This window comes from Pleurodeles waltl, chromosome 3_1, assembly GCF_031143425.1.
Source record: "Pleurodeles waltl isolate 20211129_DDA chromosome 3_1, aPleWal1.hap1.20221129, whole genome shotgun sequence".
Lineage (NCBI taxonomy): Eukaryota > Metazoa > Chordata > Amphibia > Caudata > Salamandridae > Pleurodeles > Pleurodeles waltl.
In genome coordinates, this window is record NC_090440.1 from 181,381,236 (window position 1) to 181,406,482 (window position 25,247).

Here is a 25,247-nt window from a genome sequence, read left to right on the forward strand (position 1 = left end):
TACCAGCTTTGGAAACAAGCATTGCTGGTTTATCTTACGTTGATGTAACAAGCCGTAATTTCTATGGAAATCAACGTGACACGTTGTTTGGCGGCCATCTTTGTTTGTTGGGGCAACCTTCACTGAAAACAATGGAAACCATGGTGTTTTCATTACGTAGATGCACATAATATTATAATAATATTTGCATAACTATTGTTTTTTCATGGAGCACTGACACTAATATTCTTCAAAATAGTTTAGAGAAATTATCAAGTAATGGCAACACAGAATTTCAGAATATGTCCTCCACATCCATTTTGGCCAACAGGTCCTGAGCCAACTATTAAATGGATGCAGTGGAAGGAGTATTTTATTAATTACATTGCTGCTGTGGATAATTTCGGCACCATGTCACCTGAACAGAAAAAACAAATGTTGCTACATTCTTTGGGTCCTTATGGGTTGAGGGTGTATAACCAAATGTTAAAGGCTCCAGTAGTAGGAGATTTTAATGTCTTTGAGGCGGCATTGAAAGATCTTGACACTTATTTCACACCGAAGGTTTGCATGAGCATTACTAGGTGCACATTTTTCTAATGTAAGCAAAATGAGAATGATTTGTGGATAGTTTTGTAGCTGAACTTAGAAATTGGCTTTTGATTGCAAATTTGGGGCATTACAGAATTAATTAATTAGGTACCAATTAGTTACGCTTGTTCGTAACCAGAGTGAACGTTTATGGGTAAATGACGATTCATCACTTCAAGATGTTATGAATATTGTACATAAAGCAGAGATGTCCGGTAGATGTACTAAGGAGTTATTATCAAAGGATAAAGAAACTGGGGTAATTAGTAACGTGAACTCCAAACCTGCAGGTAAGACTTTCAATGCCCAATCCAAGTTTTTCTTCTAAATAAAAAAATATAGTTGTTACTGTTGTGGAAGTAAGGTTCACCTAGACTTGTCCAGCTGTCCAAAGGAAATGTAGTAATTGCGGCTTAATTGTCAGTTTGTAAAGGTTTGAAGGAAAAAACTAAGTAATGTGAAATGTATATTTAAAAACTCTGAACAGGAGGGTGCAGAGGTTGGTGATGTGAATGGGAATGATAATATTATGGGCTCTTCAATGAATTTGATTCTGAATATTAATGAGGAGAATAAAAAAAAGCCAGAGTGTCACATAAGCATTGGCGGGGTCAAAATGAAAATATTTGCAGATTCAGGTTCACTTATACCATTGTAAATGAAGAAGTATGGAGGGAGAAATTTCATAAGGAAAATTGGTGAGAAGTTATGTGAACCAGATATACAACCACAAGGGTATAGTGGAAAGAAGATTGACATGTTGGGCTATCAATGGCTAACTTTTAGATTTAAAAATAGGTCTACACAGGCTAAGTTGTACATAAGTAAGAAGGGACCACCAGTACTTGGCTGGATTGATTGCACATTGTTCTTGATCCCAACAGTGACGAACATGTGAAAGTTGTGGATGAGGCATTAGATTTTGCTAAGGTAATGTTGTGCAAATTTCCTTCTGTTTTTAACACGACTTTTGGCAATTTGAAGGCTTCTGAACACCGTATAATTTTGAAAACTAATGTGGTTCCGAAGGTACACAAGGTTAGGAACATTCCTATTAAGATCAGAAATTAAGGATCAAAGTAACTGGATAAATTGGTAGCTTTAGGAGTAATACAACCGATTGAAGCTTTGGAATGGATTTCTCAATTGGTGGTGGCCAGACACAGTAATGGGAAGATTTGACTGTGTGGATTTGCGCCATTTCAATAATAATATTGTTATTGATAGTTTCCCTCTATTAAGGATTAATGAAATGGTTCTCTCTCTAAAGGATGCACACATATTTTCCACTATAGATTTGTCTGCTGCGTATCATCAGGTTTCCTTGACCTCTGACTCCAAAAAGGTTACGGCGTTTATTACACCTTTCGGGTGTTTCCAATTCAACAGGATGCCTTTTGGGCTTCCATCTGCTGCTGCAGTTTTCCAAAGACTTAGGTTTTAGTTATTTGGAATTAAAACTGGAATACCATTTTTCCAGGATGACATTCTAATCTATGGAGAAAATATGATAGAACATGATTCAAGATTGTTGGGTTTGATTGACATATTAAAGAAAAGTGGATTAACAGTGGAACTTTCAAAATGTAAATTTGCTAGGGACAGTGTTTCTTTTTTGGGTTGACATTGAAGCTCAAGATGTCAGACCAAAAGCATCTCTTGTGAATGCTATCAAAGAAGCTCCATTCCCAAGGATGATGTCAGTCCGTTTTTAGGCTTCGTTGAGTACTGTGCTAAATTTATTCCACAGTTTGCTGACAAGATTTTATTTAAGGCTGCTGTTGAAAAAAAGTAAAATTTGAATGGTCTAAGGAGTGAGTGCCAGGAAGAATTCAACTGCATCACTTCAGAAATTGATAAAGTTCAAGTTTTGCAATGCTTTAACATAAACTTGGGTAACTGTAGCACAACGAATGCCAGCAGTAAAGGATTGGGTGCAGTATTAAGCCAGAAGGATAAGGATGGAAAGGAATTAATAATATCTTTTGCTTCTAGAGCCTTATCGCCAACTGAGGAAAAGTATCCCATAATAGAGAGAGAGGGGTTGGCATGTGCGTGGGCTTTGGATCATTTCAGAGCTTTTGTTTGGGGAAACCAGTGACAATTTTTTGTGCTTTTAAGCCACTAGTGAAATTGTTGACAACGGAGGGTACAGTGAATGCTTCAGCAAGGATTGCCAGATTGTTGATAGGAATGCAGGATTACGTACATAAAGTGGTATATATACTTGGCAAAGACAATCAAATAGCAGACTTCCTATCTAGAAAGCCTACAAAGTTAGTGTGTAGATGAGAGTTGGAATAATTGTCAAGTAGCCTTTGTACATGCTGATAATCATGCTGTGTGCAGGGAAGAGTGGATGGCTGAATATGATAAGAATGTAGTACTGACTGAAGTTAAGAATTTCTTGCAAGGAAATTGGCCTGATAAAAGTAAACTGCAAGAAGAGGTCAAGCCTTTTTGGGAATTGAGTTTGCAGTTGTCTGTGGAGAATGGTACAATTATAAGGGGTGAGCGGATTGATCGTCCTAAAAGTTTTAGGAAAAGAATTGTGGAGTTATGACACGGAGGACATTTTGGTATTGTAAAAACTAAAGGTGTGGTAAGGAGTTTATTTTGATGGCCAAATGTGGATGTTGAACTTGAGAGGTTTGTGAGAAGTTGTTCTAATTGTTGTAGTGCTGACAAACGTTACAAACATTCAGACCACCAACAAGTGAATATTATTTGCCGAAACAACCGTGGGAATTAGTTGAAATGTACTTTTTAGGACCCATTGGTGAAAAACAAAATATGTAATAGTTATGATAGATTTATTTTCAAGATGGCCTGTTCTAGAGATCGTGGAGAAAGCAGACACATGTGCTTTGGGATTCTTAGATAAGGTTTTCGTGTCTGAAGGTTTACCTAAGATGGCGTTAAGTGACAATGGAGTTCAATTCTTGTTTAAGGCATTGAAGGAATACTTCAAAAGGATTGGTGTGCAACCTAAAACTACTTCCCTTTATAATCCTAGTTGAAATGGTATGGTGGAAAGATTCAACAGGGTGATCAAGGGAGTTATTCGGATGGATTGGGAAGTACAGTTACACAAGGTTGTATGGGCATACAGAGTGATAAATGAAGTAACAGAGTTGTCACCTTTTATAATAATGAGAGGGCATGAACCTAGGACCACGTACAGTCTAATTTGGTTGCGTCAACCCAATATTGTACAGTGGTCTTTGGAATCAGTTCAGAACTGGATGAAAGAAAAACATGCTGATATGAAAAAAGGTTATGATGAGCAGCATGGGACTAAACCAGTTGACATTGTAGTGGGAGCTTGGATTCGCGTTAAAAAAAAAAAAAACTGGTAAGGTAATAAAAGTATATAGTCAATCTTATGAACCAGAGGAAGTAATAGAAGTATTGAATAACACAGTCAGAGTGAGCAATGGAAAAGTATGAAATCTCAAGCGTGGGGCCAAAGTGGGTAAGGAAGTTAGAAGACCTAACCCTTCAATGCAGGATTTTAAATGGTTGGAAGGGGAGGTAGATGATACTATCAGTAAAGAAGGGATATTTCAGGAGAATAATAATGAGAATAGTGTTGAAGTGAACAAGGAAGTGGAATGTCATGAAGTGATTGAGGATGATGATGGGAATGATGGTGGAGAAGTGTTGGAAGGAGTGAGAGTAAGGAAACCGCCTAATTGGCTTAAAGATTTCATGTGTGGAGAGAAGGTTTTCTTGAGTTAAATTATAAGTATGACAAATTTGTGTTTTTTTTACAAGCTGATATGTGATCATTAGAGTTTACGCTTATTAGGAATATAAGTATAGTTGATACCAAGTATTTAGAATTATTATAAGTGTAGTTGGTATTGAGTACTAGAATTAATTTTCAATGCTTATGTTCATATATATTTTTTTATTTTGTAGTGTTTCAAAAGGAAGAGGATGTACTGTGTTTATAATTAAATGTGTTCCACCTTTGCTATGCACGGTGTGGAACACTCACAGAAGCAGTGGTGGAAAGCGGCTGGAGTGGACGCGTTTCCACAGGCTCCAGACAGTAAAGCTATTAAATTACAAATTGTTGTTGGATTTAATCACAACACACACCTGAATGTTGCCTTGGTATTAGAATAACGAGCAGTGCTCTGGGCCATTATTAAAGGCATTAGCACAGCTGTGTATGACCTTGGTATTTAATTAGCAAGCAGTGCAGCAGGTCGCAGGTCAGTGATACTAGCACAGCAGTATGTGGCCTTGGTATTAGACCTACAAGCAGTGCTGAAGGTCACAATTCAATGGTGCTAGCACAGCTGTGTGTAGCCCTGGTATTAGAATAAAAAGCAGTGCTCTAGACCATTATCCAAGGTCACTAGCACAGCTCTGTGACCTTGGTATTTAATTAGCAAGCAGTGCTGCAGGTCACAGTTCAGTGATACTAGCGCAGCTGTATGTGGCCTTGGTATTAGACCTCCAAGCAGTTCTGTGTTGTGACTCACAAGCACTGCTGTAGGTCACAATTCAGTGGCGCTAGCAAACCTGTATGTTGCCTTTATATTAGAATAAAGAGCAGCGCTTTAGGCTATTATTCAAGGGTAGTAGCACAGCTGTATGTGGCTTTTGCATTAGAATAATGAGTAGTGCTGTAGCCATGATTCAAGGGCAATAGCACAGCTGAAAGTGGCTTTGACATTGAAATAATAAGTATGTGCCGCCAGGGGCTGTAGCAGTGCTACAGTTTGTGCAGCATGCAGGTCACAGTTGAAGGGCATGCTCCTCTCTGGTTGTGACCTCTTTATAGTAATAATAATTGCTGCGTGTTGCAACTCAAGCCCGTTGTCCCAATTAAAGGTGACCTTGTTATTGGAATAATTAAGCATACCAGCAGAGCGTTATCCCAGCTATAGGTGGCCTCGGCATTGGAATGACCACTAGTGCTGCTGGTCACAATTCAAGGGCATTGGCTCTGCTGTTTGTAAGTTTAGTATTGGACTAACAGGGAGTGCAGCAGGTCAGGCTTCAAGTGCACTTGTTCTTCTGCATGTAGCCCTGGTATTGTAATAACAAGTTATGCTGCTGGTGTCACTAAAGTGCACAGGCAGATCTAAGTGGGCTACTCTCCACCCCCCAACCCCCGGCATTGACTAGATTGAGTGTAGGGGCAAGGCAATAATAACGCAGTTGCTTGGTGTTCTGTAGATGCGAGTAAGATGCTTAGGTTCCTCACCTTTATGAATTCTCCCAATGCGCCATCATTCGAAATTTTTCTTTCCAGCTCTCCACGAGGACATCACAATTGCACGGCTCTGCACGCGACGCCCGCTGATGTTACCGTGGCAATAAGAGGTCCTCGCCGACATACTGATGTCAGTTCCCTTCTTTCCATGCCTTTGACGCTAACGGTTTTCCCTTGGCTCTCGAGAGGTTGTAGTTTTGAAGGTGTCTTCTTGTACTCTGTTACAGTGTCTCCTCCTAAAAAGTCAGGGTTTAAACCTTGTCAGGAGTGTGGGGGTCGTATGTCTGTCACAGGCCCTCACAGCGAATGCTTATGGTGTCTCAGTTCAGACCACGATGTGAGGGAGTGCGTGTCCTGCCAAAGGATGAATCCGAAGGCGCTCAAGGAAAGAGAGGCTAAACTCTTTTTAGCCAAGGCAACAAAGGAACACAGAAGATATCTGAGGTCTAAGACTAGAGACTCGTTATCCCATAAGTCTCATAAGAAGAGGCACTGACCCAATTCTCGGCGTCTTTCTTCTAGACTTCGGTTTCGATCCTTGTCTCATTCTCCATCCAGACGGCGTTGTACGACGTGGGAGGTTAGTCCCACCGTAACTCCCCAGCCTCAAAGTCCTCAGGCTTCGTCGGTGCCATCGCTCATTGAGGTAGTTGAGTTTCCAGTGCATCCTCAGTTTTCACCTGGGGCTCAAGAGTCGGCACCACAGGTCTGGATCTGGCCCAGTCATCTCATGAAGATCTGAGGTTTCCAGCTTTCCCGACTCTAGGAGCGGATCCGGCAGCATTTCTGAATGCCATGTTCACTATCTTTAATAAGGCTATGGCCCCTGCTGGTGCACCGACTGGTCCCCCAGGTCCTTTGGCATTGTCTTTGGGCTCTCCGGCCCCATACAAGTCGGCACCGTTTGTGCTTTTTTGTCAGGCTCAGGATGCTGGTTTGGCGCCAATGACATTGCCTCATAGGCCTCCGGCACCAATGACTTTGCCTCACAGGCCTCCGGTGCCGATGACATCGCTACTTGGACAGACGATGCCTGTGGCAGCGCCTCATTTGCCAACGGCGCCAATGGAGTGGGCTCCGGTGCCGGATGGATCCCAGTCGGGACAGAGTACATCTCCTTCTCCCGGTCCACGCCCATCGCTCTTGAAGCCGGCGTCGTTGATGTTGGCAGACTCCATGTCAACGCCTAGATTGGTGACCAGGTTGAGGTTGTGGAGGCGAGCGTTGAGGCTCCTAGAAGAGCAGGCGTACCAGAGACAATTGATGGAGGAAGGAGAGATTGCTGAGCCCTTGGGAGAATTTCAGGGCCTAGACTCAGCTAGTGGGCTGGACACTTCCCCTGAGTGGGATTTTCATCTCCAGGGGAGTTTACTGAAGAGGTGACTTCCTTCCACTCTGTTATCAGGAAGGCTGCAGACTTTTTGGACCTTCCATTACCAGCTGCTGAGGTTAAAACTAACATTTTGACTGAAGTATTACATCCCTCTTCTACTTCAGCAGAGCCTTTGCTCCCTTTAAATGATGCTCTTACGGAGCCTATCTTAGAGATCTGGAGGAAGCCTGCTCCAGGCTCCTTTCCTGTTACTCCATCAGACAGGAAGTCCAAGAGGATGAAGCAGACAGCTAAGAACACTTTTTTAAATCCTGCAATATGGCTCTGAAGTCGGTTAGTGCTACCTGTGTGTTGGGTAGATACGTGCATGCCTTGATGGACACAGCTAGAGCTGTAGTGCCTAATTTGCCACAGGATATGCAGGGACAGTTCCATGAACTCCTTTCGGACACCCAAGCTGCGGCCAAGCAAATCATCCAGTCTGGTCTTTCTACTACAGACTCAGTGGCCAGAGCGATGGATACTTCAGTTGCCACTAGGTGACATGCGTGGCTGAGGTCTTCTGGATTTTCATCTGATGTCCAGACAACTTTATTGGACCTGCCTTTCGATGGAGAAAAGTTGTTTAGAGCCAAAGCAGACTGCCTTAGAGCGCTTTAAGGACAGTAGAGCTACAGCGAAATCTTTGGGTCTGCAGGCTTCCACATCTACTCCTTCCAGGTCCTTTAGGAGGTTTAGGGGGTTTGGCCGTGGAGCCGCTTTTTGTGGGAGACCTCAGTCCATGTCTCAACAGTCTGCCTGCCTTTCCTATAGGTACTTTAGAGGGCGGGGAGGGTTGGAACGCGAGGAGCCACCCAGCAGCACGCTGCCTCATCTTCTTCCTCTAGGGGAGCACAACAAGGAAAGCAGCCTTAGTTCGCCATCCATTTTAAGTCATGCTTCTCCCGTAGGGGGAAGGTTACTTAATTTTCTCCACGAGTGGGAGTTAGTCACATCGGACTCCTGGGTACTGAATATGGTGGGGGAAAGGGTATGCCTTTCCTTTTCGGGAGTTTCCCACTCCCACTCCTCCCAGTCATTCGTTTTGTTCAGAGGATCATCTCCTGTTGCTGCAGCAGGAGGTTCTGGTCCTTTTTATCAAAAAGCGCAGTGGAGTTGGTTCCAGAGCAGGAAAGGGGTCAGGGACGCTATTCAAGATATTTCCTGATTCCCAAGAAGGTTGGGCGATTGAGGCCTATCCTGGATCTGAGGATTTTGAATTGGTTCCTCAAACAGGATAAATTCAAGATGCTGACTCTAGCGCAGGTGCTTCTGGCATTGAGCAAAGAGGATTGGATGGTGTCTGTAGACTTGCAGGATGCTTACTTTCATATCCCCATTCTCAAGTCACACAGCAAGTATCTCCGGTTTGTGGTGGGGAAGCAACATTACCAGTTTGCGGTCCTTCCTTTTGGTCTTACTTCTGCACCTTGAGTCTTTACGAAAGTGATGGCGGTGGTTGCAGCGCATCTCAGAAGGAATGGAGTATCGATATTCCCTTACCTAGACGACTGGCTGATCAAAGCCAGTTCTCCAGAACTTGTGCTGCATCATCTCCAAATGACAACACAGTTGTTGTTCAGTCTGGGTTTTACGGTAAACGTGCCCAAGCCTCACCTGGAGCCCTCTCACTGCCTCCTATTCATAGGGGCAGTACTGGATACAACATTGAATCGGGCATATCCTCAGCGGATCCAGGACATTCAGGCGTTGATTCCAGTGTTTCAAAAAGGAGCAGTTGTTCCAGTCCTCAAGGTCCTTTGTCTGCTCGGTCTGTTTGCTTCTTGCATTCTCTTGGTCACTCATGCATGTTGGCACATGAGGGCTCTCCAATGGTTCCTCTGCAAGCAGTGGTTTCAACACAAAGGGGATCTCTAATAGTCGATAACTATCTCCAGAGACGCTGCAGTTGATCTACGATGGTGGGCTGTGGACGGCAATCTTTCCAAAGGAAGGCCGTTTGCTCTACCACCTCCCGTGGCCACGGTCATAACGGATGCGTCCACTCTAGGGTGGGGAGCTCATCTGGGGGACCTGGAGATCAAAGGTCTTTGGTCTCCAGTGGAACAGACTTTTCATAGCAATCTGTTAGAATTGCGAGCAATACGTCTGGCTCTCGAGTCCTTCCCATCCCTTCACGGTCAGTCAGTTCAAGTTTTGACGGACAACACTACTGCAATGTGGTACATCAACAAGCAGGGAGGAGTAGGGTCATACCTTCTCTGCAGAGAGGCTCTGTGGCTCTAGTCCTGGGCACAGGACCATCAGATTTGCATAGTAGCAAACCATCTGGCCGGAGTTCTCAATGTACATGCGGACAGTCTCAGTTGGCATTTCTCGGCGTCTCCATCCGGATCTGGTTCTTCACATCTTCAGGGTTTGGGGTTCTCCACGGATAGACCTATTTGCCACTAGGGACAACGCGCACTGTCCGTCGTTTTGCAGCCTTCAGTATCCGGTGCAAGGAGCGTTGGGGGACTCGTTTCAGATGTCCTGGTGCGGCCAGTTACTTTACGTGTTTCCCCTCTTACCCTTGATTCCTTGGGTTCGGAGGAAGATTCGCCAAGATCGGGCTCAAGTCATTTTAATAGCTCCAGATTGTCCGAGAAGGGTGTGGTACACAGACCTTCTCCAACTCTCGCTGTGCCCTCCGCTCTGTCTCCCTCTTAGGACAGACCTCCAGTTGCAGGGGCAGGTTCTAGTCCCCCCTTCTCCAGAGCCTGCACCTACATGCCTGGTGATTGAACGGGGCAATCTGAGTTTTTTCTCTCCTGCCAGCAGTGGTAGATGGTATTTTATCAGCCAGGCAACACTCCACTAAGACTGTTTATTCCGGCAGAGGGGTGAAATTTGTGGGTTGGTGGGGAGAGAAACAAATTGATCCCTTGAAAGCCCATTTGTCTGATGTTCTGTCTATTGCTTTTACTTTAGCACAGAAGGGTTGTGCAGTTGCGACTGTCAAGGGCTATTTGTCGGCGCTGTCAGCCTTTCTTTGCCTTCTGGATCAACCTTCCTTGTTCAAAACACCTATAGTAGTTAGGCCTAACTAATAAGTTAACTCCTACTCCGTTTCTCATGCCTCATTGGGATTTAAATCTGGTTTTGACTTTTTTAATGGGTTGCCCGTTTGAACCTATGCATTCTTGTTCTTTAAGGTTGTTAGTCTTAAAGACAGTTTTCCTTGTTGCTATCACGTCTGCTAGGCGTGTGAGTGAGCTTCAGGCTCTTAGTGTCAAACCTCCCTTTACGTCATTCTAGGCTGACAAAGTGGTGCTGAGAACCAGGGTGGCTTTCCTTCCTAAGATTGTTACTTATTTTCATATGGGGCAGTCTATTACTCTTTCATCCTTCTATCCTCCTCCTCACCCTTCAAAAGAGTAAGAGAGACTCCATCGCTTAGACCCGTGAAGGGCTCCCAGTTTCTGTGTTGAAAAAACAAAGGACTTTCGTGTGGATGACCAACTCTTTGTTGGATATGTGAGCAAGATGAAAGGCAGAGCTGTTCATAAAAGAACCATATCCATGTGGGTCATTCTTTGCATTAAGATCTGTTATTCGTTAGCAAAGAAGATTCCTCCTGAGTGTATTACAGCTCACTCTACAGGGCCTAACTCTGCCACTTCAGCATTGGCTAGAGGTGTTCCTGTAGTAGTTATTTGTAAAGCAACAACTTGGGCTTCCCTCCATACTTTTGCGAAGCACTATTGCTTGGATTCAGAAGTCAGGAGGGACGGCCATTTTGCACGTTCTGTGTTGCTGGATTTCTTTTTTCAGGCACCCACCTCTGAGTACGGTACTGCTTTGGGACTCCATTCATAAGGTGATCAATCCACAGGTAGTTGTATCTATCAGAAGAATAAGTTACCTTCGGTAGCGCTTTTTCTGGTGGATACACTAGCTACCTGTGGATTCCTCACAGTCCCACCCGTTGCCTGTCTAGTCATACCAAGGCTTATTTATTATAAATGTATATATGTTTTGAATATTTTTTTATATTAATAAGTATTGTGCTTGTATTGCATCCATATGTATGTATGTGCTATTGAGAGGTCGGCTTTCACATGTTCGCCTCAGAGGCACGTAAAAAAGGGTGAAACTGACATCAGTACGCCGCCGAGGACCTCTTATTGCAACGGTGACGTCACACGGAGTCGCGTGTGGAGCTGTGCAATTGTGACGTTCTCGTCGACGTGGAGAGCTGGGAAGAAAATTTTCCGTTGAATGCTGGCACATCGGGAGAATTCATAAGGTGAGGAAACCACAGGTAGCTAGTGTATCCACCAGAAAAAGCGCTACTGAAGGTAAGTAACTTGTTCAAGGCTGGTATGCAAGTGCTCTGGCAGCATTGTGCTTGTTTGGGGGACTTATTTCAGAATATCTACATTTTGGCAGTACTGCTGCAGGGTTTATTTTAGCTGGATCGATAGGACGACCACAGCATTAGGCTGCTTTACTTGCCTGGAGAAGGGCTGTGTATAAAACTCTTTGAGGCGGCCAGCAAGCTTTTCACTTTCTAGGAAGGGGCGGAATATGGTATTTTAAATGAAGCAGCTGTGGCTGGATCACGTCCCGAAACTAGATCACAATCAATAAAAGCACAAAAGCTCAACAAGGTTAGTCCTCCCCAAGATTATGACCTTTGCACTTTGAGTTCTGCCCTCTGACATTGGCAGCATTAATCACTAGAAGGACTCGATTGCTGCAATCCATCACTTGGGTGACATGACTTGAAACAAGCTGAGAAGGGATTCTACTCCGATGCTGGTTTCCTGTCGCACAGTATACACGTTCGATCTTCTTCCTGATGTGCGATTGTGTACATAGAGCTGTTGCCCTGCTACGTCATCTCGACTGGTGAAGGATATTTGAAACCACATTGTGTTCCGTGTTTTTCTCGCCGTCCCCAATGACTCCGCCAGTGATTTTCGGCATGTTTCCTTTAATCCCATTTACAACGAAATCATGAAATTACTTTAATTTTGCTAACAGGCTTCCATAAACCTCACAAAAGAGCATTTGCATGCGCGTAGCTCTTGCATTCTCGTGTACTATCCCATTAAAGACCTTTTTGCAGTTTCCAAACGCATCTCTGAACCGCTGAAATGGCTTCCGTTTTGTGAATCCTGGTTACTTTGCCTTCCCAGCTTTATATGAATACTTTCGCTGGGTGATGGCTGCGAAGATATGCATTTTCTCGAATTTTAATACTACAAGTCACAGTGCAGTGGTGCGTTGAGCCTATAATTTAAATAACGAACATATCACAAAGCCATTGCTTTGCAGCATCCGGAACAGAAGGGGGTTTCCGTGCTACCTTCACTGTGTGCCTGCTTCTCCGTTATGTGTAATTCGAAGAGGACTGTATTCACTCTTTGAAGTCAGTAGTCCTATTTATTTCTGCAGCGTTATAGTCTTCAGAAGTGCAATGTGTCCCTACTGACTACTTATCTCCCACTTTGCATTGTTTGGGGAAACCCTCACCCAAAAGGCGTTTGCTTGCTATTCATAGATGGCTAGACGTTTACACAGAACAGGTAGCACCACACGTGCGTGCGCTGTTACGTAATATACCTGTAAAATTCAAGCTTGTTGAGGTGATTTGATACCTGCAGGCTTCTCTTTCTGCACACAGATGACTGCTGAACATGTTTTGTGCCTGTCAGGTGTCTGCTGGATATGTTTTTTGTGCCCGAACTTAACCTTTTTGCCAAACCTGTTTTATCTTTTGTGCAGCAGGTGTCCACTTATATTATTCTTGTACTTTGTATATCGAAAACGGAAGGTTTTTTGGCGTATCAAAGCTAGATTGTGCATGTTCATCTGTGAATCTGAGTGTGAGCATCTTACTTCTATCCTACATCCATAGGATGCAAATGTACTCTTATCAGTCCTCAGAGGGTGCATTGTGGTTCGCAAATATGGCAAAAAGTAATCAAGGTGATTATATAACTTTAGGATCTGCAGTATTTGATGGCACTACCTGTATGGGGAACTCTGCAGAGAGTAGTGTGTGAAAGACTACATCACATCTTAAACGAAAACCTCCTTCATATTGACAACCCCTTATGTTCCAGATCCTGGAGGAATATAAGCTCTATCAAATCTCTTCTGATATCAATGGTCCTTCTGGCCAGGTGTCTGCATTACTAGGCTGCATCACAATCTTAACGCCACTGCTCCTCATCTGTCATTAATAGTTGAGTCCATGTTAGACTGGTCCGACACGTTTCCCCCTTTGAATCAGGAGATGTTGGACTAGAAAATGGACCAGAGTGGATCAGGGTGCAGACTTCGTTTCAGCTCCCACTTATTGGATCCTGAGAGTGCAAAATTAAAAGCCAAGGAGATTCGCAGCCCATCACCACTACCCTTTCTGGTCCCAAGTGTAGCACATAAAGAAATACTCAAGCACCAAGTCCCTTCTCAGTCGGCCCAGCTGTGCCTTAAGTTATAAATGATTTCTCATGGGTCTGTCTTCTAAACAGTTTCTCTGCAAGAGGACATGTCTGGGAAAACCAGACACTGACCTGGAGACTAACCCTGGCAAGCCCTAGCACCTGCACCCAACCCTGGCATTATCATATACTGTCATGACCATGTCTTTAAAAGCTTAGTCTATTGAGCCTGAGTCAATCTGTGCACTCCTCCAACGAAGCCTGTCCTTGCCATTGAGCCCCAAGTAATCATGCAAGCACAGTCCAACCCTTTTCTAGGTCAGCATTTGTAAAGTACAGTGCGCCCAAAGACACTACCACTCTTTAGCAATGAAGACCGCTTGTTGAAGGTAAGGTGTCTTTCCATGTGGGCGACGAGAGTAAGTATCCAAGACATAATGTAAGATAATGTACCAGTAGTGCAACCTTTCTTGGAGCTGACCGTCTTTCTGCCAATGAAAACATTCATTTTAGTGGTGAAAACCAAGTTGTTAATGATCCACAGAGACCGTACCTTCCCTGTCTTGAGGGAATCGGGGAGAACAGGCTTCCCTACATTATGTGGAGTAACAAAACCAGAGCAGACGCCAGACCAGACCTGTGCATTAACCAAACGGATTTGAAATTATCTTTGAAGTACTCAACCCTCTCCGTGCACCACTAGTCTTAAAATCCTGGGGGTGTCAAAATATATATCCCCTCGTTTCATTGCTTAGCATTGAAGGAGATCAGTTTGCATCCTTGATAGGATGAGGGAGGAGTGAGGAAGAGGAGGGTGACCCAATTTGGGGTGGAGGGTAACAACCTAATTTTTTAACTGGATGGAAGTGCGTGTTGAATGCTTTCTGATATTCTAAATGAACTCTTGAATTGTAAGTATTCTGATAAGCCAGAGTCATTCTAGTGTAGTGTTCCCAGCATTATGTTGCCAAGTCTGGGTTCGGTCATGCTTCAGAAGAACCACATCCACCTCACAAAATTCAAGATACCCTCTCCATTGAGTCCAACAGATTGTGCTACACCTCCCTGCATTTTGAGAGAAGTTAAAAACTATTTCAGCAAGAAAGTAATGTGTGATGGTTTGTGCATTTATTACCACAAATAGAAATTGGTCATAATCCTGTGTGATTTTGGTAGAGCCCTGAGTGACAACTAGTTGTAGCTCTTTTCTTTATTTTGCTCATTGAATTAACCTGTTATTTTATGCATCTTTTTCATCAAGCTTGTAGGGTATCTGATGTTTAAGAAATATAATGTAGGCCTTTTTTTTAAGCATTCCACCTGCTTTTTTGGCAGATGGGCCCTGTTATGTAGATTTTTTGTAAAGGTAATATGCAGTTAAATGTTTTTTCTTGGAAGATATTGAGAAGTCTTAAGAAAAATAGCTTCATTAATTCGAAAAATTAGCTTGATAAGGAAAATAGTAGTCCTTAACCACTGGCTGTAAATAGCTGTGAAATTCCATCAGCATGGCCCTCTAACCTGGAGCAATACATTTTTTATTTTAAGGGCCAGCACTATGTGCTGGTACAGCAAAGTGGGACTGGATGTAACAATATCGAGCAAGGCCTATCCCTGGGTTCACTGATTAGTGTGCAAGGATGTGTCTTTATATCAGTAGTATCCCGAAGCTGAGCAAGGACGTCTTATTGATTATTTGATCTTATTTTACTGATGGATTATTTGCCTGAATGTAATGGTAGGTGCTGGTTCTGAACCAGGAGCCTTCTCACTGTCTTCGTTTTAATGTGCTCTTCTTTTTTTATTTTGAAACTTTTATTTATTTTCATAACTTTATAAAACGATCAAACTGGATAAGTAACACATCAAATAGTAATGCAAAAATTGATGTAAAAAAATGTCAATCTAATTATAGATAACACATTAGCAGTACAAAGTTATATGATAAAACTATGAGGTGGTAATATATATGAAGCAAAGAGAAGAAAAAACAAAAAAGAAAATGGGGAAAGCGAAAATAATTAGATTGTAATGGTAAAATTATTAAGTAAAATACAATGTTAAATTAAAAGAAAATCCTTAAAGAAAAAAACTTCTAAGTAAAAATCTAACAATTTTGTATTCACTTAGATCTTGACCATTTAAATATTTAGACAAAGCTAACGAAAATTTCCTTTAAAAATGTTATCTTTATCAATGAGAGCAGTAGCATTATCAACTCCATAATTATTCGTGCACCATTCCAGAATATGGAATATTAGTTGCCAAACTTTAATTACATTTAAATCCAACATTATCCAGAATGTATTTGAATACCTACAAACAAATGATAAATGAAACAGGGTACTTCTTCCTTCTTTCTTCATTACATGACCATTAGAATCCATCTTAGAAAACTCGTTTTCAAATTCTAACACAAGCGAAAATGAGTGATTCATTTCGTTATTAGATATTTTCTTTCATCTAGTGTTCTGATCTTGTTTTGACAAGAAATGGTTATTTAATGGAAGTCAGAGGATAATTAAGCAGCTTGCATGCACACCTCCCTTCTTATCAGTGCTAAGGTTTTCCTCTTACATACATAAAGATGCATTAACTAGGTATTTATCCTACTGATTCTCTGAACCCACCTGTAATGGACACTTCTACTTTTATCCTTTATTTCATGTCTCATCATGTCTCCTTTCTTTAACTCCATCTTATTGTATCTCACTTTTATTCACCATTATCTCACTTTTCTGCTCATTTCCTCCTTACTCATTTTTTTCAATCCCCTCTATCCCTTAACCACCCATCACACCCAAACACCTTTCCTTCAAACCTTGTTTCTACTGGTATGTATCTCCTCGAATTGCTTTGACCATCTCACATCTTATAATCTCACCTTTGCATACTGTTTCCCCAGTTTATGTTCTCTTAACTCTTCATCTGGCCCCATCGTTTCTTTCCTTGCAGTGCTCACTGCCTCCTATATTTTTTCGTCTCTAAGGCCTTTCTTTAAACCTTATGTCCTTTTCACTACAGGCACCCCTATTAGCCGCATTCCGATCATGGCTAAGCAGCTCTTAGACCTGTACATGCTCTACAAGCTGGTGACTGAAAAAGGTGGCCTGGTAGAGGTTATCAACAAGAAAATTTGGAGGGAAATCACAAAAGGCCTGAACTTACCAACCTCTATAACCAGTGCAGCGTTCACTCTCCGCACACAGTAAGTATCAACCTCTCCTTATAAATCTTTAGTCCTGAAGCACTCGTTTGCACAGATGAAATACGGTGTTGTATGTCCCAACTTCTGAATCGATACATAATGGTTTTGTCACTGCTCATGCATGTAGTAATTCAGCTTTCTCTTTCACTTTATTTTTAGGTATATGAAGTATTTGTACCATTATGAATGTGAGAAAAAGTCTCTCAGCTCTCCAGCTGAACTCCAAGCTGCCATCGATGGCAACCGCCGGGAAGGAAGACGACCCAGCTACACTTCAGCCTTGTTCAGCTACTCACCGTCAACGAGTGGACCCTCCTCTATCCTCTCACCTCCAAGGATTCACCTGCCTTCCATGGGAGGTCAGTCAGGCAGCGCTACACATGCGTCTCCAGGGGCTACCCCCAAGAAAGGTAATGTAGAAGTGCAACTGAATAAGGAAATATTTGATATCCTTGGACAGAGGTGCAGCGTCATAGTAGAAAATATAATGCTGTGTTTACTGTGTATGTTAGTGTCTGGCCTCTCGTCCCAGCTTCTCACAGTCCATTCTGAGTTTTCCACAGGTACTAAATCCACAGGCACACTTCTGAAATAAATCACTGCGCACCCTCATCAAAACGTCAAACCATAGTCCAAGACCTGGGGAGTTTAAAGGTTCTGAAATCCTTCAAAACCATTTCTCAGGGTGCCTACCTTAATAAAAATCCCACTTTGCCTTCGTAAACATCATATAAGCAGGCAGGGGCTTTCTTGATGCTGTACATCCTGCTGGGTCCACAAGTATTTCCTACTGCATAAACATAACTCGAAAGCCCTGAAAGACCTGCACCTTCCATTTCACACAATGTCTGCTTTTCTTCTATCTTGGAACATGGTGAAAGGCAACAAGATCTGCAGATCTTTAGCGGAGTTCCTTTCTGACCTTTCAGAAAATCTTACGCAGACGTTCAGAAATCCTTGAATGAATGTTGGTGGATTTGCTATTGCACTATCATAGTGTTGCAGTTTTATGTATCGTACATTGAAATATTGCATTTTTCTACTTCAGGTGCTCTTAGTCAAAGGGTGCACAGAAAACAAACACTTTGGTACATGTTTTAAACAGTGAGATAGAGGATGCTCAGGTTGTACAACTATCGGCATTAAATGGGACCAAGGGTACTCAAATGGAGAATAAATAAAACACATGAGATATTCACTTTCATTCTCTTTCATTAAATCTTGTTGCGAAACATACATCAAGAAGCCAAAATACTGGCTTTTTAGGAATACTGTATTTGACAGATATGATTTTAACATTACAGGGAGTGCAGAATTATTAGGCAAGTTGTATTTTTGAGGATTAATTTTATTATTGAACAACAACCATGTTCTCAATGAACCCAAAAAACTCATTAATATCAAAACTGAATATTTTTGGAAGTAGTTTTTAGTTTGTTTTTAGTTTTAGCTATGTTAGGGGGATATCTGTGTGTGCAGGTGACTATCACTGTGCATAATTATTAGGCAACTTAACAAAAAAAAATATATACCCATTTCAATTATTTATCATTACCAGTGAAACCAATATAACATCTCAACATTCACAAATATACATTTCTGACATTCAAAAACAAAACAAAAACAAATCAGTGACCAATATAGCCACCTTTCTTTGCAAGGACACTCAAAAGCCTGCCATCCATGGATTCTGTCAGTGTTTTGATCTGTTCACCATCAACATTGCGTGCAGCAGCAACCACAGCCTCCCAGACACTGTTCAGAGAGGTGTACTGTTTTCCCTCCTTGTAAATCTCACATTTGATGATGGACCACAGGTTCTCAATGGGGTTCAGATCAGGTGAACAAGGAGGCCATGTCATTAGATTTCCTTCTTTTATACCCTTTCTTGCCAGCCACGCTGTGGAGTACTTGGACGCGTGTGATGGAGCATTGTCCTGCATGAAAATCATGTTTTTCTTGAAGGATGCAGACTTCTTCCTGTACCACTGCTTGAAGAAGGTGTCTTCCAGGAACTGGCAGTAGGACTGGGAGTTGAGCTTGACTCCATCCTCAACCCGAAAAGGCCCCACAAGCTCATCTTTGATGATACCAGCCCAAACCAGTACTCCACCTCCACCTTGCTGGCGTCTGAGTCGGACTGGAGCTCTCTGCCCTTTACCAATCCAGCCACGGGCCCATCCATCTGGCCCATCAAGACTCACTCATTTCATCAGTCCATAAAACCTTAGAAAAATCAGTCTTGAGATATTTCTTGGCCCAGTCTTGACGTTTCAGCTTGTGTGTCTTGTTCAGTGGTGGTCGTCTTTCAGCCTTTCTTACCTTGGCCATGTCTCTGAGTATTGCACACCTTGTGCTTTTGGGCACTCCAGTGATGTTGCAGCTCTGAAATATGGCCAAACTGGTGGCAAGTGGCATCGTGGCAGCTGCACGCTTGACTTTTCTCAGTTCCTGGGCAGTTATTTTGCGCCTTGGTTTTTCCACACGCTTCTTGCGACCCTGTTGACTATTTTGAATGAAACGCTTGATTGTTCGATGATCACGCTTCAGAAGCTTTGCAATTTTAAGAGTGCTGCATCCCTCTGCAAGATATCTCACTATTTTTGACTTTTCTGAGCCTGTCAAGTCCTTCTTTTGACCCATTTTGCCAAAGGAAAGGAAGTTGCCTAATAATTATGCACACCTGATATAGGGTGTTGATGTCATTAGACCACACCCCTTCTCATTACAGAGATGCACATCACCTAATATGCTTAATTGGTAGTAGGCTTTCGAGCCTATACAGCTTGGAGTAAGACAACATGCATCAAGAGGATGATGTGGTCAAAATACTCATTTGCCTAATAATTCTGCACTCCCTGTAGTTATACAAAATATTGAGTCAGTTGTATATGTATTCATATACCTCTATTTAAAATGCCACACTGGATATTCTGTCATCTGAAAAAAGTCTCTAATACGGGCTACATTGTCTTTTGCACAAAGCAAAATTTGAGACTCATGTCCACTATTGTCTTTGTGAGTTAATGAATTATGCATTATCTCTGGTGATATGAAGGGGGAGGGAAGTGAATTGATAAGTGAATACTCAGTAGTGGGTCTCAAATTAGACTTACTATGCTGAATGGCTATTAAAAAGTACTCCTGGCTTCTAATTTGAGTAAGCATTTTAGTCACTCAGTTTGGATTGTCCGTAGGAAAACAAGATACTGATAATACAAACAGGTGAGTAGTAATTCTGACAATTTATGAACTGAACAGGAATGGCGAAAGTACAGAAAATAAAATACATAGAGCCTGAACGTGTCAATTAAGAGAGCAGTTATGAGGAGATTGGCGGGATGGAGTGGTGGGAACAGGGCTGCAGTGATACAGGATCACTCTCAGCCACAACAGCACCGGAAAGGTGGACGAACTGTTGGAGTTTTAACTTCATTTGGATTTCAGTCTTAGCACTAATGTAAAGATCTTGAAAGATGCACTCCAGTAGATGCCCCTCAGTGACATAAAAGTTCCCCTATGCAAAAATGAGATGAGAGATTAGTGGGGGGGTTGGCAGACAAATTCTGTATTCACTCTAAATAGTAATACAGAGTACAACTTTGTAAGACCGCTCCTTGGAAACGTGGAAAAAAGCAAAGGGATTAATTTATCTTAATATGTTTACCTTATTAGTAGATGATGAGTTAAATCAGCAATGTTGATGTCTGAATGGTCACTGTTGCAGTTGATTTTCCATTCACAAGGATATCCTTTTATTCAGCAGGGGATGGATACTCCATGGCCTTGTCCATGCCGAATCGTTTTTCAGTGCCTATTGCCATTGCAAATCAGCAGGCGGCTGTGGCTGCACGGATGGCCACCCTGGAGCATCTAAAGGAGAGGCTGGGATCGGGAGAGCCTCCTGAGAAAAGGAAAGCACACATGACAGAGGATGAGCAGAGACTGATCCAGCAGGCTTTCCAGCACAACCTGCTTAATATGGCCCGTCAGATCCCGATGAAACTGAAGCTTAATGGCAAAGGTGAGACATTCCCTTGGGTCACTGCTATTTCTCTTGCAAGTGATGCGTTCTCTAGGGTCCACCTTAGAATCACTTCTGTCCAATTTCTAACCACCTGCAACAAGGACTTAGTCAATGTGCCAGTCTGAATTAGAAATCCAGTTGGGCTGCAGCCCCTGCACAACACACTTAGCAATATTGCATAGGAATTGTTTCCTGGTAACTATCAGTCCTGCAAAATGAGTTTACGGACAGATGTGAAATTCCAGACCCTTTTTCATTAATGAATCACACAATCAAGTATCATTAGAAACAACTGAATATGCATTATAAATGTTTTTTTTTTTTTTTTTTAATTGACTAATCTAGTGCACAATATCGATCATAACATCACCGAAAATAAAATATAAAAAATCATAGTTAATGACTTTAATAGCCCTAACACCACCATTGTGCTATCCCTTTGGACTATGCTAGTTCTAACCGAATCAGTAATTAACCAGCCTATTCTAGAGTTTCCGAGGTGATGCACATACCTGGTTTGGTACAAGAGGGTCTGTTTTTCTGTCAGGAATGGAAAACGTGCTATTCCTATTTCTAGGGCAGTTGTGTGTGTCCAAGAACAGACACCGCCCGGGCACCAGAGATTGACAGCTAAACACTCAGTGGAGCTTCGATGGAGCCTTCATTTAAGTTAAATACTGCTACTGTGGCCATCTGTGCTTTCTTTAAGTCCTCTGTGACCTGTAGTCCAGTACCCAGGTATTACAGGCTTGTATTGTCAATAATCTTGTCTTGGTTTTTATTTTTAAAACCATGAGCTAACAAACACTAAATTAGCAATAAGACAATAATTATGGTGACAAATGCATCAGCTTCGTTATTATAATGATAGAGTATATTTAGAGTTCATAAACAATCCTGGATGGCATGTGGATAGGATGGAGACATTTCTAGCATTTCTGCACATGTCTAAAATTTGACACTTTCTACGAGAGAACTACAGACTGAAAGGATAAATGATGGTAATAGTAAATTCTGAAAAGACAGATGATGGCAATAAGAAGGCCTGAAAGGGAGCAGTCATAATGTTTGGGATATCCCTGGAATAACTCCTAAACTAAACATTTATCATAGGGCGACCAAATGTTCTTACATCTACATTTCTAAACTAAATCACGCAGACATATAACTATTGTGAATGTGTTTTGCATAAGCTTAATCATCACTACTAATTGACACATTAGCAAAACATAAGACCATGCTAGAAGAGTGCATTTGAGGAAATCATAGTTTTACTCTTGCTGCAACATTTAACACGTTTACCGAAATTAAAGGTCTCTGCATTTAAAAACACATTATTCACAAATCAAGTCATGAGTATAAATATTCTGATTTGAAGCAGTCTTTCGTAACAAAATTCTGACCGGTGCCTCTATATGATTTATATATGTTGCATATGCTCTACAGAATACATTTTTTTTTTTAATGCTCATTAATAGGGGCGTTCTAAACATATTTAACCATTGCTGGATTGCCGGTCATATATTAAAATAGCCTAATTTGTACAGGCAACCAAAAATAAAGGAACGATTTTGATTCTCTAAGATTATATTGTTCAATATCTCTCACTTAGTTTTCTCACTGGCAGAGCACACGCTAGCTCTACTGCTCTTCACAGTGGGAAATATCTACAATCTTGGACTATTAAACTAATTAAGTCTGAATTTTGTTCTTGTGTCAAAAATGCAACATTTCTCTGTTTAGTACTTGAGTTGGTATACTTAAAGAATTGTAAAAACTCTGGAGTCCCACCATGAGCTCTCCATAAGTGCTTTAAAATACCTGTGGGGCAATTTAGGTTTCTGCGAACTGCAACTCTGAAGATTTCCACTGATTTTGTGGCCACTCAGCCCCTCGCACAGTTTATGCACTGCCATCTTCAACTATCAACTCGCTTCGAGGTCACTGAAATCAAATTGAAAAAATGTGTAGTCTTCATAATATGTAAATTATCTAAGAGAACAAATAGCGTGTGCTTGCCTTTGCATAGAACCCACTATGAGTACCTACTCCTGTTCTAGCATGCTGCTGCTCAGCTGTTGTTTGAATCCATTACTTTGATATATAGGTAAGATATCCAGTTTTTGGTTTTAACAGATTATCACTCAGAATGTTTTTAAGTTGAAATTGAAAACCGCAGTGTTTGTCTTTAGAGGGCAGCAGAGGCTGAGTGAGGAAAGCAGTGAAAAGAAAAGTCATGCTCCCCGCCACTTCCACTTTCTTTCCATTACTGCAGGAGCTATGTTCAAGCCAGCATTGATGAGAAAGGCTAGGAGGCAGGTTGTGAGTCACTTGCGGCACTAAAATCATGGGCACTCGCATAGATAGCCACTACTGCCTCACCCACTAGTCTGAGCTGGAAAATAACACCCGTGTGCCTTTACATCCCGTGCCTGCTGCAGTGCCTCGTATCAATACTGTCCTTGCTGCTTCTCCTTTTCTTGCTTCTCCTTTCCTAGCTGCAGCGTTTCCCCAACCTTTCAGATTACATGCTTGACTTGGTTTTCCATGTAGGATTGCCACCTTTCCTACCAACCTGCATTTTAAAAATACAGGGCCAGGCCGGTAAATACAAAGACCGGATGCCATCCTGAATTGTCAGCAGGATTCTCAGTTTTCGAGGTATGTTGTACATCACTGCTTGTCTGTGAACCTTGTTTCTTTACAGCTTATTTGCAACCTTAGTATCAGAAATAACCGTGTAATCTAGTCCAGTATTGCAATCAAAGGGTTCTGGTGACGTCCTCAACCATGAGACTAAAGGCAGGGTGGACATGCTTCTCAGCAGTTCATGCTCCTCAGCCATTTCATCTCACCAGCCGTAACACCAAAATGCCCAACGATCCTGTTACAGCAGACCTTTTTACCCAGCCTTCTCAACCCTCCTTCCTTCCAGCACTACAGAGGTTCTGCATATCCTCATTCATACTACTTGTAGTTGACATCTAAATTCTCGGTCTGATTAGTTTGGGGGTGTGCTCTCAAATTCATCTGAGGCCTACTGTAGCTCCTTGGTCAGAAAACAATCAGCACCTCCTGCCTTTTCAAACTGGTATTTCCATATTATGAAACGGGGTCCTGGAATTAATCTCCAAGTCCCAACTAAACAAGGCTTTATCCTAGCCTTTTTTTTCCAGATAAATGTAGAAATCTTCGGAATGCTGCCTAATCCTAGCTGTACATAGTGTCAGCAACTACATAAAAAATAGAGAACACCATTCGGGAAATACTACTGTTCCTGCAAGAGGGAGAATGTTACATGCTGGATTTACAGGATCCACGCTTTCATATCAGAGAGGTACGAAGCACTAAAGGTTTATTTACTTCTAAAGAGCTATATGACACTGATTTCTTTCTTACCCTGACCTTCAGTGTCCAATCCACCTGCAACCTTACCTAGAAGGTTGGCTCATAAAAGTGAGATCATGGGCTGAGGTAGAAGCCCCCACCAACTGTAACCTGCAGCTGTTATTCAGACTCCCTCTGAACAAAACAAAGTTCTCTCTGACTCAGACTACCATAATATAATTCTTAGGTGTCATGTTGGGCATCAGGAGCATCAAGCCTTCCCTAAAGAGGAGTACATTTTTAACTCGCAAAACAGGTCTGGATCTTTCAGTGGGTGAGGAAAATGTGTATAAAAGTCTGTTGGGAATAATATGCTTGTGCATCCTTTTAATCCTTTTAATATTTCATACTGTCTGTACAAATAAAACTCCTGCAGGAAGGTTGAGAAGCATAGCTGGTGCAGTCATAAGGCTCCTTCAAAGACTAGGTTAATGTACTGGCATGGTTGGATCAGTCTCTTCATGGTTGGACAAACTAAACACCACAACAGGTCTCCCCTTCACCCTGCAGACATGTATTTTCCTTTACAACCACAGATACCTCTCTGAAACACTGGGAAGTAAGCCTTCAGGAGCTCTCAGCCCCATGACTCAGTAGACTCGAAGAACTAAACAAAACCTGCTAGAACTCTGTTTTGCAGCATGAATCCTTTTCTGGATTCACATGCTGTGCATCATTCTACCATCTAGTAGTTTGGTCTGGAATTCTCTCTTTTCTTGTCTTTTTTCTTTTCTTTTTGGGCGCCGTCAACCACCATTTTGTGCTTGGTCCCACCCTATGTGGACATCAGACAGCCCCCCGGAAGTTCCTGTGTGCAGTAGCCATCTTCAGATTCGATTTTTTATTTTTTTTGCCCACTCTGTCTGGAAGCAAAGGAGGAGCTCTGAAGTTTTTTGAGACAAAGCCGAAAAAGATCAGAAGAAATTTGAAAGGGTTTTTAAGGAAGTTAGCGCCAAAATCAACAACTACAAGGAGAGAACCGAACACATCCCTCGGTGTGGGGCGCTGATGGCATTGCATGGGGCAGGAGAATGAAGCAATGTAGGGGTCATGGA

The 25,247-nt window shown here is 42.1% G+C and overlaps 1 protein-coding gene across 3 annotated transcripts in view; it reads left to right on the top strand.

Moving 5' to 3' along the window:
- Nucleotides 1-25,247, top strand: part of ARID3B (AT-rich interaction domain 3B) — a 262,404-nt gene that overhangs the window by 184,587 nt on the left and 52,570 nt on the right. For 2 of the 3 annotated variants that reach the window (XM_069222119.1, XM_069222121.1), the window contains exons 5-7: nt 16,595-16,778; nt 16,938-17,188; nt 20,542-20,802. In XM_069222119.1, coding sequence (XP_069078220.1) covers nt 16,595-16,778; nt 16,938-17,188; nt 20,542-20,802 — 696 coding nt within the window. The remainder of the gene's footprint in view (nt 1-16,594; nt 16,779-16,937; nt 17,189-20,541; nt 20,803-25,247) is intronic. The other variant, XM_069222120.1, reaches the window with a different exon arrangement.